The sequence below is a fragment of the Lissotriton vulgaris genome, chromosome 1_1 (assembly GCF_964263255.1).
Source record: "Lissotriton vulgaris chromosome 1_1, aLisVul1.2, whole genome shotgun sequence".
Lineage (NCBI taxonomy): Eukaryota > Metazoa > Chordata > Amphibia > Caudata > Salamandridae > Lissotriton > Lissotriton vulgaris.
Window position 1 is genome coordinate 1954586567 of NC_141685.1, and position 19842 is coordinate 1954606408.

The 19842-nt window shown below is 47.0% G+C and overlaps 1 protein-coding gene across 1 annotated transcript in view; it reads left to right on the forward strand.

The window, feature by feature from the left end:
- Positions 1-19842, forward strand: part of PRPF18 (pre-mRNA processing factor 18) — a 195898-nt gene that overhangs the window by 14866 nt on the left and 161190 nt on the right. Inside the window, exons 2-3 of the mRNA XM_086933196.1 lie at positions 14389-14466; positions 14598-14624. Coding sequence (XP_086789322.1) covers positions 14389-14466; positions 14598-14624 — 105 coding nt within the window. The remainder of the gene's footprint in view (positions 1-14388; positions 14467-14597; positions 14625-19842) is intronic.

Sequence of the window (19842 nt, forward strand, 5' to 3'; positions counted from 1 at the left end):
GCCAGCCCGTTGCTTACCATTGGCTGGCTTCATTGCAACTTCCATTTGCTTGCTTCTAATTCGTTAGCAAGTGTGGGCTTCACTTCCTCTTCTTGATTTTATCCCTTTCCTAGAGCATGGACCCATTACTTGTGCCTTTCTACTGCTCAGTTTTCAGGCGCTTCTTTTTCCTTTTTTCTTTTTGTTTAAGCACTCTATGAAAGTGTGTGTGCTTTCCAATCCTCTCCCTCGTGTAAGTATCCCCTCTGCCACGTTCGCTCTTGTTCCGTTATCGCTGCCTGTGTGCTTCCCTACCCTTCTTTGTGATGCCATTGTGTGCTTATCCCACCCAACATTGATTTTACACCTTTGCTTTTCCCCACCTCCTTTCTGTGCTCTCTTTTGTATCTTTGCGCAGTCCACGTGTTCTTCTCCCTCTCAGCTTGCAGCACCCGCCCTCTGGGTTCCTCATGCTCCCTATGTTCTTTCACACACCCCTCCGTTTTGCTTCCCCACCACACCCTTGTCGGTTGGCTCCCCCAACCTCTCTCATCCACCTGCCATTTGCCAGCTTTCTTCTCCATCACTTCCCATAAAACCTTTGTCGTCACCTTGTTGTTCCATACCCTCCTGCCCACCTGCCATTGTTAGCTAGCTCTCCCATCCTTCGTTGTCAGCTTGCTGGCACAGCCCTCTCACACACGCACTCTATTGTCAGCCTGCTTCTCCAGCTGAACAGCATGACTAAAAATCATTGCCAAAGCCAATAGCTCTCATAAGCGAGTCCTTTTGGGTTTGCCGGTAATCGTTTGTCTAGTGCTTTCAATGTTTAACCAGTTGTGGCTTTTGAAAATTACATCGCACTAGCATTGCATGGATTAAAAAAATAGGTATACATTTTGAGGGAACTGTTGTGCTTCTGTAAGAAGATACATTTTTTAAATCTGAAAAGAGAAATCATATCAAAAGTTTGGGGAAAGGGGATTCTGAAATGCTTTGTCCATGTAAAGGGAATACTAACAGCCAGCTCATTGAGCAGATTATGAGCTTATATAAGCAGCCTAAGAGTGTTCCTTGTTACCCGATAAAGAGGTAAAACATTTTACACAATTCTGTGTATGCGCAATAAATCTTTGCTCGTGTGCTGCTGCTTCGGCTGCATAGTTGGATGGAGGAACAGAAGAGGCTCACCCCCTTACAGGCAGGGTTTAGAGTAAAAATGTCCACACTGGACCAAATCCTCAGGCTACAAATATTACACTGGAAGACCGTGTGCCTGGAGGGTGGCAGCCTCTACTTAATATTCGTAGACCTGAGGTCAGCTTTTGACCTGGTCCCAACGCTAAAGCTGTGGGCAGTTCTCCATGAGATGGGGGTTCCAACGTACCTACCCCAAGTCATAAAGCGGCTGCACGGGGTTAATTATGCCCAAATCAGGTTCGGCAAGGAGGGAAAGCGAACAGCCCCCATCCTGATAAAACACGGCGTCGGACAGGGTTGTGTGCTTGCCCCCACCCTTTTTAGGATCTATATAAATGGCTTAGTAGACTTTCTGCTTGCAGAGAAAGAACTTGATGCCCCTAAGTTGGCATCACGCAAAATCCCAGCAATGATGTTTGCCGATGATACCTTACTAGTATCTAAATCACCCATGGGGATCCAGAGGGTACTTAACAGATTTGAAGCTTTCTTTAGTGAAAGAGGATTAGAAATCAATCTCCAGAAAACCAAATTTATGGCGTTTTAACACCACCAAAAGTACCTGAGCAAATCCATCCTTAAACGGTAAACCCCTTGAGAAAGTATTCTCTTTCGATTATCTCGGCATCACCATCACAGAGACTATGACCTGGGGGGGGGGCACGAATCAAAAAATCAACTCTGAAATTGGCACAATCGTCAGGTGGCCTCATGAAGGTTTTTCGTAAGTCCAGCCACAAACCTGTGAGCCCTGCTATTGAAATATATAAGGTTCAAGCCAGGGGAGGGGCATTATATGGTGCAGAATTATGGGGCCACTGTAGCTCCGAGAGCCTCACTCAGGCAGATGTTCAACCTCCCACGGAGCACCCCTTTCTCCCCGCTCCGACTAGACCTTGGAGTAAGGGCAATCGCCGACGAATCTAATCTCAGACCCCTTCTATACTGGCGGCGCCTGTGGGTCACTCCAGAACTTGCAGTATACAGGGAGGAACTAAAAGAGGTGCTGAATCTATGGGGGGTGGGCAAGCTACCGTGGCTTGCATACATACAACACATGACAGCTAGTTTGGGGCTGAGTGAACTCTGGGGTGACCAGGAGCTCGCCTGCGCCTCCATCTCGAGGAAATCGCTAAAGGACCACTACGGGGAGTTTAAACTAGCTCAGCTACATAGTAACCCCCTAGCAGGCAAGTTGACCTCCGCCTTTCTATCAATTAAAGATAGATACAGCCTTGAGCCGGCCCTGAATGATATTAATTGGCAGCTGCAAGAAAGCTCTATCTACAATTTAGACATGGGGCCTTGCCTCTTCGCTCCTTTACACACAAGTGGCGGGGTCAGCAAGTTTTAAAGTGCCCGACATGCAACTGTCCTGTAGAATCAGTCCTCCATGTGTTCTTTAGTTGCCCCGGTTATCATAAGGCAAGAAAACGATGGCTGGTACAGATTTGTAGAAATGTAGGAACTAGGCGCGGCTGCGAGGCTTTCAGGATACTGAAACATGAATGTAGCATCCCAATAGTATACTCCATATCAGGTTTCCTATTTTCTATGTGGTGTACCCGCAGAGCACTTCTAAAACCATCTAAAATAGTATAGACCATGGCTCTGCATAAACGAAATGGGGATCCTCTCAGGACCCCTTTCTATCACCATCTATCTGCAAATAGTATGCATCCATGTACCTTTTTTGGTCTCGCAACCTATCAATGCGCGCATGCGCATTGAGCGGAGCGAGAATTCAAGTGCTCAAAATGCTCGTCAAACCAAGGGCTTTTTGGTGCGGTTTTCTTTGAGTTCATGTGAATCACGTGACCAAACAAGCATGCGCATCAGCCTCCCTCCCTCCCTCCTAATTGCATTTTTTCACGGCCGCACAGCACATCAAAGGGCTTCTCCTCCCCTAATTATTCATGGCTGGCCGGTGGCCGGCCGTACTTTGTTTCCCGGCGCTCTTGTTTCCTGTTTGCTGCGCTCACGCACACAACTCCTGCTTCTCCCCCACCACATATCGCGGCTCACGGCCGCTCGCACGGTCAATGCTTGTTTTTCTTTTTGGTTTAATCTAGCACGTTTAAACCTTTCATTGGCCCCAATGCAGTGTATTTTTGCATTTAGGTACTGCAGTGAATGCATTATTATTTTAGCTTCTCTTTGACGTCATCGGATTTTATCACTAAAACACCTTCACTTCTTTGGAAAGTTAAGTTGAATGCTTATCCTGAAACCGCAGAGTGCTTGAAGTATTTTAACTCTGCTATTGCACATAACAGATCCGTTGCTTCCAAAAAAGGGCAATTAGCGTTTGTCATCATGGTTTATTGAACCTTCTGCTGAGACCTGTGCGCAACTTCCACGTTCCATGTCCAAATACTCGTATAATGAAAGCGGTCTCCCAGCAGTGTTGAATATTTTAAAATCAGTGAATTAAATAAAATTTTGAAGAAAAGAAAACCACAAAGTACTCGCATTTTGAAGATGTATTTAACAGTCTATGCTGTAGAATTCAAAGAGAAACAAGATTAGACGTTAAGTGGGTAGCAGGGCCAGTCATTTTATATGCAGTTACCTATAGACAAAAAAACGACTACTTTGTTAGAGGATGTTGTTCTCATTAGCCACCCCTCTGACTACGCCACCACACCTACTGATTCCTCCTCAGTGCCCTCCAGATCACTGTTCCTATACGTTCTCTTTAATATCCTTCGGCCACTCGGTTTATCAACCCAAACATCTGCGGCCTGCCACCCTGGAGTGGGCGAGATTTCACCGCCGCAACATTACCGCAGAGTTTCACAACACCAGTCTATCTCAGTCTGCTGATGGCGCCACAGGGTCAAATAAACAGTTCATGAACTCATGAAATGCCCTAATAACTGGAAATGCTTTCGAAAGCATCCGAGTAGTATCATGCACTGAACCACTGTCATCGCACGTAAATCAAAACAGGAACTTGCACGGGAAATTGCACAAAATGCTGCTTTCTTCACACTGAAAAGACAGGCAAGGTCCGTATTCTGATGCATAGTTGCCACGGCACAGGTGCCAAGGGTTTACTGCGACGCAAGCACACTTCGTAACGAATGCACAAACAAATGTAACATGAAATGTACAACCCCCACCAATCTCCACACAACACCAAAAGATGTGAGGGGCATGAGAGGGTTGGAGCTCTGGTTAAATACATCAGAAAATAAAATGTTTAAAAAACAAACATTTGAACGGCCAATTGATTTCGCCCTTGTGATCAAACGGCTTTGCAAACAGTTTTTTTTTAACCCCGATGCTATCCAGCAGGATTACATTTGATAAGGCCACCTGCATCATGTTGTTGGTGAGCCCACCACATACGTGCGTGCCTACAAAATGACCCAGTCACTTTTTAATCTCTTTCTTTTCAGTTACCGGTCCAAGTTCTGGATAGAAAAAAAAACATGCATACGTTTTTATTTCTTCCAAATAAAGTGAGGGGGGGCACAAGCAACAGGGGGCCTAGAAGCAACACAAGGAAGACGGGGAAAATGAAAACAACGTAGGGAGGGAGGTGTAAGCAACACAGTGGAGAGTAGGACAGTAGGCGAAACCAACACATATGGAGAATCAAAATGAATGTTTGGGGGTGGGGGGAGACACAACACGGAATGCGTGGAAAGGTAATGGGGAGAAGCACGTGGGAGAGTAGCAGGCAGGAAGACGCACTTCGGCAACAATGAGCAACACAAGTGCAAAAGGGAGAAAAGTACACGAAGGAGACTGCTTGAGGACACCGGCACCTCATGGAGTGCTTAAATGGATTTTAAAAAATGGAGCAGAGTCTTTTGAACTCACTATGGGTCTGATTTAGGTTTGCTTGAGTTGTGAAGCATTACAGTGGTTTACAGATTAGATTTGTTGCTCACCAGGTACACTGTAATTACCAGTATGTCCTAGTGAACTTGTAATTGAGTTGTCGTTGTGGGGAATACCAGTCTTTTTCTATATATATTTTTTTACTTGTAATTTGTTTCTGAAACTACGTTATTATGCCTCGGACAGCAAAGCACTGTATTATGTGCTTATGTAATGGAGTAGTTTAGTTGTTCCTACAAGGGACACTGTTAATCAAAATAATGACAGGGTATGAGTGTCTACACTTTACGAGTCATTTTGCAACTCAAAACTGTTGTAAAAGTACTCCTAAATGCCATTGCAAACTCCACATAAAAATAGAAATGTGAAAATGTGATTCATGGCTGTGGTACACACGTGCAGTATGTCATAAAGGTACAACATGTGTAGGGATTCTCGTACTTTCATAAAACTTAAGTAGGTTTAAAAATTGCACCCAAGTGTGAAATTGTCTTTTTGTACGAGTATTTTTCATTTGACTATCCAAGTGGCCCCAAGTATAGTCAAATGAGGATTCTTTTTCACTTTGTATGTCCCTGATTTTGCACAAATCGAAACATTACAGCGTAAATACACTGAACATAATCTTCACAAAAGTTATTTACAAAAGTTTAAGCTATTGCCATCATAAATTACAATAACTTTTATTTAAGTATTAATTATTAAAAAAATTAAAAGCCATTGTTATTTGTGTTATCAATACATCTAAGTCACGTAAATACAACACATATTGCATTACAAATGCTATAGGTGTCACATTTGCGAAAGTTAAAACTATTGGCATTGTAAATGACAAAGCTATTAATTTCGCTATTTTCAAAACCAACACATAAATAAAAAAATTGTCATTTACAAGACCAATAGCTCAAACTTTCCTAATGCGAGACCTATTGGCAACGCCAGTGCTTGTTTATATCCAGGGCCTATTGCTCAATGGCTAGTTGTATCCGAGTTTTGTATGTAGTATATGTGACCATGTTTCAGGAAAAACTGACTTTTTCATTATTTATTCACCTTGCACTATGCACTTTCAAATGCCAGTACTGTCTCCAGCCTTGATCAATTTACTGCTATATCTGATGTGATTTATCCTTTGGTGAAGTAACCTGAATAGAGGGCACCTCAAAATTGTGGCAGGCAATACCCATCTACCAACTCGTGTGTCAGGCAATGCCTACTCCTGTTTTTTTTTTCACAACAAGTTTATTGACAAAGATGAGCATATGTAACAAGACGGACCCCCACAATCGGGAAGGCACCATCAGACATTCCGATACAATCAAGAAAATAGAATTGAGTATTCAGTCAATAATCATTGCAGCACAAGGTTATAAGAAACGATCATCTCTGTCTTTATCACTAAATTACTCACTCATCCCCAACTCCCGGATCCCTCCCCTGAATCCCACCCTAACCCTATGCATGTGTGTATGGACGGTGTCAATGAAAATTCTCAAAGTGGTAAGTGTGTGTGTGGGGGGGGGGAACGGGGCCGTCCGGCCACAGGGAGTTAAAGATCTTCCTCTGGTTCCACTGGGGGGTCCAGCGACAGGCCCCTGTAGTCCGCCCATCTCTTCCATATCTTAAAGTGCTTACGGGGGCACCCTCGGGCCTCAAAGATCGGTCGTTCCAGACCCATGCAGAAGTCTATGCCAGCCTTCCACGCACACAGGGGGGGGGGGTCTCACATCCTTCCATACTCGGGCTAGGTCTCTCTTGGCCACCACCAGCCCCAGGAGGAGCAGGTGTCTCTTGTACATATTGCCACCAACCCCCTCTAGAATATGTAGCAGACCCAGACGGTGGGTACGAGGGAGGGTCCATCCCAACACTTCCGACAAGCAGTCCCACACACCTCTCCAGAAGCCAACTAATCTAGGACACGACCACAACGTGTGGAGCAACGTACCCCTCTCCAGCCCGCATCTCAGACAGTCCGGGGACTCTATCAGTCCCGCCTTCCACAAACGCTCGCGGGTATAGTAGGCTCTGTGCAGGATTTTAAATTGGATTAATCGGAATCGGACGGCAATGGCCGCACCCCTCGGGGATTCCAAGGCCTCACGCCAATCATCCTCATCCAGCTGACCCACGTCCATCTCCCAGGCCGCCTTCAGTGGAAGGAGGGTGGAGGAGCAATGGATGACCATTGTCTGGTAAATGCGTGAAACTTTTTTATCTCCAAGATCGCCCATGAATACCTTAGCTTCAATCGGGCTGAAGTCAGGAAGGGAGTCAATGCCGGCGAGACTGGGCAGCAGCGCATGCCGGAATTGCAAATATCGAAAAAATTGAGATTGGGGCATGTCAAACTCGGTGCGAAGGGCCTGAAAGGATTTGAGGGTTGTGCCAGACATCACTTGGCCTAATTGCGAAATACCAATTGCGTCCCAGCCATCAAAACCTGATAGCTTAGACAGTTCCGGTAGCAAGCCGTTACGCCACAAGGGCGTCTCCGCGGTCAGTCTGCCCCACCAGCCCATGCGTCGCAGGGCCTGCCGCCACACCGCAAAGACAAGTTGTGTAACCCTCGGCAGAGATCGACGCAACCGGGGTGAATAGAGGATGGTGTGGAGCGAGTTGTCGCCCATCAAGGCACGTTCCAGGGCGTAGGCTGGGTCTTCGCCATTGCTATACCACCAGTCGTTTAGAATCAGGAGGTGTGCGGCTTGATAGTAGGACTGCAGATCCGACGTGGCCAAGCCCCCACCGTAGGTGGACAAAAAGCACGTACGTAGCGCAACCCTGGCGGCCCCTCCGGCCCACAGGAAGCGGCCCAGCAGAGAATTGACCTGTCGAAACCACTGAGGTGGGACAGGATATGGGTGGTTCTGCAGCTGATACAAGAGGCGTGGTAGCGCCACCATCTTAAAAATGGCAGAGCGGCCAAAGATGGACAGGGGCATCCGAGACCAAGTCTTAACGTCCGACTGTACCCTCTCCCAGACTGGTATGAGATTATGATCCCAAGCAGTGGCTGCCGAGGTCGATAGAAATACGCCGAGATATTTCAGCCCGGTCGTAGCCACCCGCAGCCCTGAGGCCCAGGGGTCCGCCAAGGCGCCCCCTCCTATCACCCACAATGTGGATTTATGAAGGTTCAGATATAGGCCCGAGGCCTCCCCAAATTGTTGCATCACCTCCAGGACACGCGGGCCCGAGTGCTGCAAGTCGGTAAGGAAAAAGAGGACGTCATCCGCATACAGGGCTATTTTGTCAGACAGGGTGGCAGTCCATTGAAAGCCCTGTATCAGCGCATCCTGGCGCACTCTGGCAGCTAGGGGCTCCATGGCCAGTGCGAACAGGTAGGGGGAAAGAGGGCAACCCTGTCTGGTCCCGCGGCCGATATGGAACGTTTCGGACACAGCCCCGGCGACCCGCACCGAGGCCGTGATGTCGGTGTAGAGGAGCCGGACGTATGACAGAAAGACCGGGCCCAGGTTAAGGCCGCGCAGCAAGGCAAACAGGTACGACCAGCTGACAGAGTCAAAGGCCTTGTTAATGTCGGCCAGCAGCAGCGCTGCCCGGTCCCCCAGAGTCTCAACCGCGTCAATCGCCGCCTGAGCGCGACGGATATTATGTTGCGTTGCCCTGTGTGGCATGAAACCTGCCTGATCAGGATGGACCAGGTCGGTGATAAGAGGAGCTAGGCGGTTCGCCAGGGCTTTGGCCAAAATCTTGGCCTCCACATTAATCAAAGAGATGGGCCTATATGAGTCATGACTGTCTGGGGGTCTGCCCGGCTTCAGGAAGACCACTATTTCGGCATGTCGCCAATCTGGGGGCAACACCCCTCTGGTACGCGCCGCTTCCAGCGCCCGGCGATAATAAGATCCAAGCTGAACATGGAATTTCTTGAAAAATTCGGTAGGATAGCCATTTGGGCCGGGGGCCTTGCCAGTGTTAAGTTGCCCCAAAGCATCTCCCAACTCCTCAGCTGTGAGGGGAGCATCCAGGGCCGTCTTAGTCTCATCAGATATCGGCACGGGCGGCAGCTCCTCAAGGAATCGGGCCAAGTCGTCATCCGACAACCGGTCACGCGGGGCATACTGGGTGGAGTAGTACATGGCAAAACTCGTAGCCAATTCATGTGGATCGGTCATAACCTCCCCACCACCATTCGTGAGACCGGGCAGTAGGAGGGGTTGAAAGTGTTGTTGGCACAATCTATGCAGCATGGAGCAGGACTTGTCCCCCCATTGATATATCCTACTTCTGGTGGCCAGCCACGCCTGCTTGGCCTCATCCATCAGGAGGGACCCGTAGGTTTGCTGTGCTTGTAGAAGCAGACGTAGCCCGATTACATCACCACCCTCACGACTTTCTCGCTCCAGAGCCGTTACCCGTACAGCCGCCTCTGCAACCTGCTCTCGACGCTTCCGACGGGCCGCCGAGCACCATGCAATATCTGCTCCCCGTATGGTAGGCTTCATGGCCTCCCACACCATCCCCACATCAGCGCCCTCCACTAGATTTTCCCGCCAGAAATGGTCAATCGTTTCACGTAAATGGTTAGTATATGTCGGCTGAAGGAGATGCCACGAGGACATCCTCCATCGAAACGGCTGTCTTTTCCGAAGGAGTTCCAGTCCAATCGAGACGGGGGAATGGTCGGACAGGCCCCTCGGTAAGATGTCCGCGCTCTTCACCCTGCACAAATAGTCCCGAGGCACAAACACACAGTCGAGCCTCGAAAAGGAGCCGTGTACAGCCGAGACATAAGTATAGTCCCGGGCCGTGGGGTGCATATGTCGCCACACATCAACCCAGCCCAACCCCTCACTCATTGCACGCAGTCTGGAGGGCAAAGGGGAGGGGGGCGGGAGCTCAGATCCCCCTAGGCGCCTCTGGCGATCCACGCTTACAGTCATCACATCGTTCCAATCTCCCCCAATCACTGCTAAGGGTCCCGAGATGTCCTCCCATACAGCAAACAGCCTCTCGGCTAAGGCCCACTGGAGTGGGGGGGGGCGTAAACACTGCCAAACACCACCGACTCCGCACCCACCCTGCCCTTAATAAACAGGTAACGACCCTGAGGATCTACCCACTGCTTCTCGTGGATATAAGCCACCCTGCGGTGAATCAATATGGCGACTCCCCTGGACCCCCTGGAAAACCCGGCATGGAAGACCTGTTGATATCCAAATCTCTGTAGGCCCAGAGCCTTTGTACCCATCATGTGTGTTTCTTGAAGTAAAAGGACATCTGCAGCTTCATTCTTCCCCCAGCGTAACACAGCCCCACGTTTGATTTTATCTAAAAGCCCCCTGACATTCCACGTAATCACTCGTATAGTATCCACAGGAAGTCTACGAATCGGTTCAGCCATGGTCCATTAAGATCCAACACCCGAGCCCTCCACTCCCGCGCCACCCACCACACGTCATATGGAACATCGTTGCAACACACACATGCATAGCCCCGTCAACCCCAAGGACAACGGTCCCCAACCCCACGGTCCCGCAACCCCAAACAGTCCCCATCCCCAACTCAGCGGCCCTAACCCCGACCGCCCTCATCCCGCCACCCCCAACCCTATACCTCAAAGAACCTTGAAGTACCTGTCGCGGCATGGGTGGTCCCGAGACCAGAACATAGGGCCCGGGCCCACCCATACCAATGGATCCCAACATTCCCAAACGGAACAGGAAGCTTACTCCCCCTCCCACAGAGTCTCTCTCTCTAGAGGGAGAGTGGTAGCCACCATCACGCAGTCCCCGACCCCCCACCCCACAGCCCCATTCTCAATTAGAGGACAGAAAAAGTACTGCCCCATGGCGGCAGCAGTGCCGGGCAGTCATTAAGGCCCAGACGACTCGATGAGTCCAACCAGGAGTCACAGCCGTGACAGTAGAGATGGAAAGGCAGGGCCTTGGAATGTTTTAGTGGTCTGTCCCAGATTGTTCGGAGTCTTCGGTCCTGCCACTGGTCTGTGTGCCATCAACCGAGGCCGCACGTCTGCGCGATTTGGATCGCTTGGTTCGGCCCTTCCTCCTCGACGTCCGGTCTTGCTGAGCCCGTGGTGAGCCCTCTGGAGAGCCCGGATTGAGCCCCGGTTGCGAGTTCGGTCTAATCCGCACCGTTTCATCCGTCCATTTGAAGAGGTCTTCCGGCGTATCAAAAAACAATGTCCGCGATTGAAAAATCACCCTCAGGCGTGCCGGATACAACAGGGAATATTGGAGCTTAAGACCCCTCAATTTTGCCTTGGCGGCCATGAAGGAATGACGCTGCTGTTGCACCATTTTGGTATAGTCAGGGAAAATCATTATCTTATGATTTTCATAGAGGAGGGCGTCCCTGATTCTAGCTTCCCTCAACACAGCATCTCTGTCATGGTAATTTAGTAGTCTGGCGATCACCGCCCTAGGCCGCTCGCCCTCAGGTGGCCTTTGCGTCAGGGCGCGATGAGCTCTCTCGATGATGAAGCAAGTGGACAGCGTCCCTGGGGGCATCCACGATTCCAGCCACTGTGTGAGGAAGAGCTCCATGTTGCCCTTCTCACAGCGCTCCGGAAAGCCAACAAAGCGGAGGTTGTTGCGGCGCGCCCGCCCTTCGGCATCTTCCACCCGGAGCGCCGTGATCCGCTGCGCTGATTCCATCGCCGCCATTCTCTTTTTAAGGGTAGTCACATCTTCCTCCACTACCATTACCCTGGATTCGGTTTCTGTGATGCGCGCCACTGCGTTCCTCAGGTCTTGGCGTAATAGGGTTACATCCGCGCCCACTGCCCCGATCTTGGCGTCTAGCATGTCCCTCGAGTGAGTAATGGCCGCCATAAGGGCTGCATTGTCTGGCCCCCCTCCAGGCGGAGCACCCCCGGATGAGCCAGCGCCCCCACCGGGCCCGGTGAATTTGTCGATAGTCACTTGCTTGGCGGGGCCACCACCTCCCCTGGTCATGACTGCGGAGGGCCAAAAAGCAAAAGGAAAAAGGGGGGCGGGGGCCCCTCACGATGGAAGGAGGCGCCGAGCCACGACCGCTCCTGCCAAGGTCTATGGAGGGCAAGGGAGGACAACGTCCGGCCCCGGGGCAGGTCTTGGCGGATCCGTCTCAAAGCGGCCCAATGACTCGGTCAGGACGCGGCCGGCCCCAGCGACCGCCAAGGAGCAGGGTCGCCTCCGAGCAGCAGCCCCCCCCAGAAGGGTGGACAATTATGGAGGGCAAGGGAGGACAGTGTCCGGGCCCCGAGGCAGGTCCCGGGTGGTCTGTCTCGAAGCAACCCAATGACTTGGTCAGGACGTGGCCGGCCCCAGTGACCGCCAAGGAGCAGGGTCACCTCTGAGCAGCAGCCCCCCCCAGAAGGGTGGATAGTTATTGTGTATGTCGCGCCAGAGCGCTGGCGTCTCCCTCGGCCTGGGGGGGGGGGGGGGCACTACTCACGGCTGCTGCCAGCTTCTCCACTGTCCGCCCACGTCGAGGGTCAATCACCGCCATTCAGGAGTATCAGGGCGCCCGACCTCCGCCTCGTCTGCAGGACCCGGCCAGTACTGGGCCGCGAAAACCGGGGCCCCGGTTGCGCCTGGGCCACCAGGCCTCTCCAGCCGATCTCGGTCGACCGCTGCCCCGGCTCCTCCTCCGTGTAGGTCTGGGCCCCGGCAGAGGGAGCACAGAGACTCTCCCGCGTTCCCAGCCCCTTGGGTCTCCGGGCGTCGCGGCCGTCACCAGGCCCGGCGATGCACTGCTCCCCGGCCGGGGAGCGCCAAAATCGAGGTCCCGGCTGCACCTCCGCCCACCAGGCCGCACTTTGCACCTCGCGGCTCCGTCCCGTTCCGGGACGCCGGACCTCCGCTGGGCACACCGGAGGAGTCCAGGTGTTCTCGGCAATCACCGCCCCGTTGTGGCTGTGGGTTCTGGGGTCGGGGACCAGGATATCAGGAAGGATTAATGGCGGGCCGGCGGGAGCTCTAACAAGCTGCGACCGCCATCTCCGCTTGCGTAGCCACGCCCCCGCCTACTCCTGTTTTAATCAAATGTTTTGTATGTAGTATCTGTGACCATGTTTTAGGAAAAACTGACTTTTTAAAATATTTATTCACCTTGCACTATGCACTTTCAAATGCCAGTATTGTCTCCAGCCTTGATCAATTCACTGCTATACCTGATGTGATTATCCTTTGGTGAAGTAACCTGAATAGAGGGCACCTCAAAACTGTGGCAGGCAATATCCATCTACAAACTTGTCAGGCAATGCCTACTTCTGTTTCAATCAATTGTTTTTAATATATGCATCCAACTCTCCTTGTAGTCTTAAATGTATCTGCATGTATTGTTAATTGTACCTTTTAAGGTCATATTGACTGAAATAAAGTTTTTTTTTATTGACTGATAATATAATAGTGTCACATTTGCTTGGAGTAATCCTAATCATGAACGTTTAGTGCATAGGTAAGTGAATAGCAACAAGCAAATTGCTGGTCGATTATAGGTTTATAACTAAATTCTACAGGATGGTGATCCATTAGCTGCAATATAATGAGCAGTTATTCGGAGGTTGTAGGAAGAGGTCTGTACGGGTTCTTGAGTGTAACAGTTCGTACACCCCCCACCTTTGTATGTTCATTGTGAACATTTTGAAGCATATCTCTCTGGGTCAAATTAATAAATGGCATAGCATCAGTCTCAAAGTATGTGGTTGGCACTGACCGCTGTTGATTGTACATATAATAAAGCATGGTTTAGTAGAATGAATTTGGTTAACATTCAATTGGTTTTACCAGGGTTTTACCATATAATTTAGGCACAGGGATCCTATTATCACATGCAGTTGTTTTTGTGTTTTGCTCACACATTGCGGTTTCAGCTCGATCTGCTTAAACAAATAAAATGTCTCGAAGTCTAATAAAACGCTGTTATACTTTTCAAAATGCAGGTTCCTGCTTTGAATATATGCTATACTATCACTTGAAATTTTGCAAGCTATCCTTGGTTGGTCTGACATTCTTTTGCTCGGTGTCTAACGAGGGTTCACATAGATGCTTGCACATTTATAAGCCGTTGTTAGTGAATTGCCTCATGCAGAGTTCGACCTCTAGCACTTGTGAAATTTGAAAGTGAGTAAGCCAGCAACAGCGAGGAGAACTAAGGTTGCACCTGGAAGAAGCTACAACAAACAATCCAAAAGAAACCTCAGCTAAATAATTCTCGGATTTCTCACTAAAGCTAAAAGATATAATTGTCAAATTGGCAAAACTTTCTGTTTAAAGAACTGTACTTGAAAAAGACACGAATAAAAGTAGTGCAAATTCACTTCACCACTTAAACAGGAAATGTGTCCTTCTCAGACAACTTATAATTTCCTTTTTTTCTTTTTAGGAAAACAAGAAATACTTCAAACGCAGTGAGCTTGCAAGAAAAGATGAAGAGGCATACTTCGAGAGGTGTGGTCTCAAGGTAACCGATTACCATACTGTTTCGCTTACAGTTAATATGTCACAATTCTGAGTTCACATCTGGGTATTTATATGCTGCTCCTATTCTAACCAAAGTTTTTTTGTCTAATGTGTTAACGTGCTTTACATCAGCCTGTTAAAGAGAAGCCAGCTGCAAAGGTATGATCCTGAAAAGCTGTTGTAAGAGGCACTTGCATGGTTTGCTATCTTTTTCGTTTTACATTTTTTGCTGGGGTCATCCCATTTTCTGTAAAAGGCAAAGACTCTTTGAAAACATTTTGTTGTGCTTTTTTTTATAATTATTTTCCCATGAAAAGCATGAAGTGGCTTGAGAACGAACCTTAATTTATTTCTGAATGGCACGTTCGTTCTACTGCATGAACACTGGATATGAACAAGTCCAACAAATGTAAATACAAATAGGTTTGTGATGTCACAATTTGGAAGATCTGGATTGGAGATTGTATTAAGCTTCAATGATTTAACGTGTATAATTTAAAACAACAAGGATAGAAATGTCCTTGTGTAAAATATCAGTGCTATATTCGTTGTTAATACACTTCCTTATTTTCTCATTTATTTTTTTAATGTTTTTGTCCAGTGTCTCACACTGCATGTTGCAGACATTGTATGATACCAATTTTATTGGATAAAAGCATTGAATTTAGTTTTGAAAGCGGAAGTAAAATATTTTTTAATTTTACTTCAAATGTTGATGACTAATTAAATGTTACACAGCAAGTTGGATACTTGCAATATTTGTGAAATACCTACCCTAAATGTTTTAGCTTTTGGATGTTTCTCGATTTTTCTCTGTATTGGAATTCTGGTAGAAAACCTTGAAGTGTGCAGTCTCATAAGAATTCAGGTATTTAGTGATGCAAAACAAGTCCTTTCAGACCTTGTGTCATAGATATTCAAGTATCCCCAAATGGATTAAGTGATCCATGGCTCATACCTCTCATGGGTTGCTGAGAATGTCTAGAACAATTTCATTGCTGTCAATTCTGCCTGCCAATAAGCACAAATATATGCATTTGAGGACAAGGCTGAATGTGTAGTGGATGGGCATTCTGGGTGGATTCTGTGTGTATTGATGTAGAGGTCTGATTCTCTCCATATGTATCTCTTATTAGATCGGTAGAACACAACAGAGAATTCCATGCATAATATTCCCTAGGCTAGTTTAGCGTGCTGGTCCCAGAGGACATTGATAAATACTAGTATAGCATTTGCCAACTTAACACTTGTGGCCTAGAGCAGCAGTTCTTAATCTTTTGACTTCTGTAGACCCCCACTCATTCAATACCTGGATCCGGGGACCCCCCTGAGTCATTATTGAATGCCGGGAACCTCCAGCCTAAGCAAGGTTTATTATTTGAGGCTCTAGACAATATACAAAAACAAGTATACACCATACAACTGATCAAATATTGAACTGTTTTTTAATTCACTATCCAATATAGACAACGTTTTTTATTTTTTATTTTGCTTCTTATTTTCTATATACTTTATTAATTTAAATTTGTTTATTTTAATATTATTTAACTTAGTTAAATAATTATGGCCCTCCTGAGTGAGCCTTGCGGACCACTATGGGTCCTCAGACCACAGGTTAGGGAAGAACCACTGGCCTAGAGCGTCTGATTGCCAAATGTTTGCCGAAAGGGATGGGTCTTTAGTTTTGTTCTGAATCTCGAAGTTTTCATCTTATTTTAAGTTCAATGGGATACTTCATACTCTCCTACCTTTAACACTTAGATTTATCCTCTTTATTTTGTGAAGTTGCATGGCACTATAATGTGCAAGGATGGTAAAATGGACTTTATGGCACAGCTTATGCGTTTCCATTTGTTGCACCAGTCTAACGTTCCAGTTTAGTGTGCAAGGTAAACCGTATTGAAAGGAATTCAAAATATGCACAGAGACTTCCAGTTGGTACCGCTGCTACTAGAGCTGAGCAAGTGCATCAAAGAAATAAATGGAAAAGGGAACTTGACTTGTCCAAGTGTTGCTATACAAAGTATTTAGAAATGCAAAGATGACACTAGATTAAAAAATAAATCTAAATTGAGAGGCAGGACAATAAAGAGTTAGCAGAATAGAGGAAACTAGGTAAAATAGACTAACTAGACACCCACAGATTCGTAGGGGGCGCAGAGTGCTTACTAAACACAGAAACGTAAAACTGCAATCTGGCAAAAACGGATAGCCATGAAGGAATATACTGCTAATGGTAAGTTTACCATGGCCTAAAACCACGCAGTTTCACACACATAATGAGGCAGACCACTGCACCAGAAACAAAGATTGGTAGTACAAAAGAAATTGCAGCCTTCAGTCTTAGAGGTATACCATGCCAGAGCAAACATTCATGCATGAATAAAAGAGCTACCTTCAGAAGCCAGCCAACACAGACTGCAGAAGAAAATTCATGCAAATTGTGGGTGCAGATTGAACATTTTTCATTCCCGCTGTTTGTGGTAATTAGCAGGAGCACAGTTTGCACCAGATTCCTATTTGTACCCTTAGATTTGAAAGTAACATGCAATTAGTTCATAATGTCACCCACTTCAAGAATGCGAAAAATAGAAGTGCGCACAGCCTACCCCAAATCATATGTGTAAATATCTGCATTTATTTCAGTATGTACCTGATGTGTGATTGTGATTCAGGCGCAAACTGGAATTTTAACTCGACACAGAATTTGCACTTATTTGTAATCAGTGTTTTAGAATTTTTGTTCTGTGGGGACTGGGCCTTCTTTACAAGCTGAACTAAAAATATCCAGTATAGGTTGGCTAATTACTGGTGCCAAAACGTTCAATGAGGTTCTGCGGCACAGTTCCACTAGTGAAGTGGAATCCGGCCCTCATTCTCTTGTGCTGTGTTTTGTTTTACTGGTGTGACCATTCTATCCTGGTGGTAAGGTTACTGTAGGTCTATGTTGATGTTCCAGATTCAAGTGCAACATGATTTGTTTCTGTAATTTATTTTTGCTTGGAAGCAAATCAATTAATTTAGGGTTTCTAAAGCATTTATGTTCGGATCTTGGTTTGTGTTTAGAAATCTGTACTCTAACTATATTGCATCCCCTGTCACATATGGGCACAGTCAGGTTTCATAGAAAGAATGTAATTCTTTTTTTAGCAGTGGGCAGCCAAAGAACCCTCCTTCATCCTAACCTTCCAAGTCACAGTGAAAACAACAGCGTTCTATTTAACCCCTTGCGTGCTGCCATCGGGAGCACTACCTCGCTAGTGCTGCCGTCGGCCAACGGCTGACGCAGCCCCGCCCACCTAATAGAACGCACGCACCGCGGCGGAAAAACCGCAGCTGTTAAGGCGTTAATTTCTGTTTGAAGGACGAATACATAGATGAGTTCTTTTAGACCATCTTGGTATCCTCATGTCATCTTTTTGGTTCACATGTGCATCCTTGACTGATAGAGCTTCTCTCCTGCTTTGGGTTTCTCTTATTTGGACCCTGACACGCTAGAACTGCTCCTTCTACGAGTTATGTCCAAGTACAATGAACAGTTGACATTTAAATCTTTTCTTTTAGCCAACATAATTTAATTTACTGATTCTTTCTCCAGAGTTCACAAATATGGTAGTGGGAAATATTGAGTGACAGAGGGGGAAATATATTCTTTATTGTAAAGGTCAATATTTTGTGATTTTCTTTGTTATTTTGCATTTGTAAATTACTCCACAGACGCACTTTGCTCATGCTACATTAGTTTGGCAATTAATTAATTTTTGTTTAAGCTCTTATGAGTTCATTTTGATTGAATGCCTAAATGGCAATGCTGCTCAGAAGTTTGCGTTTTTGTTGTTGTTGCTGCAACGAGATGTAAACAAATGTAATATTCTGTTCATTGGCAGCTAATTTACTTTTTCCATAAAAAAAGCTGGTTCTCAGAGCTTGTGCTCTTACAATCCTTCTTAGCCTGATACATTTGGACAGAATTATAATGAATATATTGTCACCACCACTAATTGAGAGTGAGGGGAAATTATTATAGGCTCATTACACATCTGATCACCATACACACCAAATACACTAGACTATAACGATCCCTTTGGAGAATAATAATAATAATAATAATCCACATTTGTAAAGCGCAAAATCACCCGTAAGGGTCTCTAGGCGCTGGGGGCCGTCGGGAAGATTAAGCGAGCTATTGCCCAGAGTCACATTGGGCTGGGCTTACCTGCCGCCGGGGCCGGGGATCGAACCGTGATCCCCAGATTCCGGAGTCAGTCGCCCTAGCCGCGGCGCCTACTTATATGTTTTTGTTCTTAACAGAGAGTCCCAATTGTGCTATAGTTTGTTGACATTTCAGTGATCAGGACGCAAGACCCTCACCAATCGAAGTTGCAAGATTTGTAATAGGATCTGCTATTCTCCCAGCCAAGATGTTCAATTTTGGCTGTGTGGGCGCCAATGTAGTACCTCTTGTCAGACATCTTTTTAAAATGTTAGTCAAATATAGGTGATTTTGAGAAGTGATATGTGGTGGGATCCAATGTGTGAACAGTTAAAATTGCCTGTAGACCAACTAATGGTCTTTATTGGTTTTTCTAACAGTACTAGTAAAAAACGGTGCAGATAGTTGTTAGGAAGTTGAGGAGGTTAATTATCATTCTCATCCATAGTTAGCATGTTCCCGCCATCCACTTAGAGCTTCATACAGGATCAGCTAAATTTCCAGTGGCGTGTGATAAGCCTTTTGGCCACCACCAGGCCCAGGTTCAGGAATCTAGAGGTCGCCCTTGGGTCCTTCTGCCCAGAAAATATACCTGTTATGCAGGCCTCCAACGTGGACGGTAGTAGCCTGTCCATGCTGACTGTCAGTAAGCTAATTACACCGTGCCAATAACCCTGCAGTCTGGGACACTGCCACAACATATGTAGTAGATCAGCGTCTACCAGGTTACAGCGCAGACATGATGCATCTGTTCTTTTGAAATATCTAATAATTTTATCTGGGGTCAAATAATCTCTGTGGATTGTAGAACATTAAATAAGCCTAAACTTGGCATTTCTAGGGATCTGCCCAGGGCTGTCTAACAACCCTTCCCATTCTTTCGGCGTGTAGGGTCTAGTCCGGTCTATCTCCCACTTATTGCGTAGGGGCGTTAAGTCAGTGCCAGCATGCGAGCAGATGGAATCAGTGAACCATTTTATTAGATGATGTCCTGTGCCCAGTACGTAAATATATTGCAATAAGAGATGTGTTGGGGGTTCCTGTGTGATATCACCCCATTGATGCTTCAAAGTGGCTATCCAGGAGGTGTGATTAAGAAATTGCCCCAGGGGGACACCTTCTTCCTTGCTTAGTGTATGGAAATGGGGTTAGAGATAATGTAGA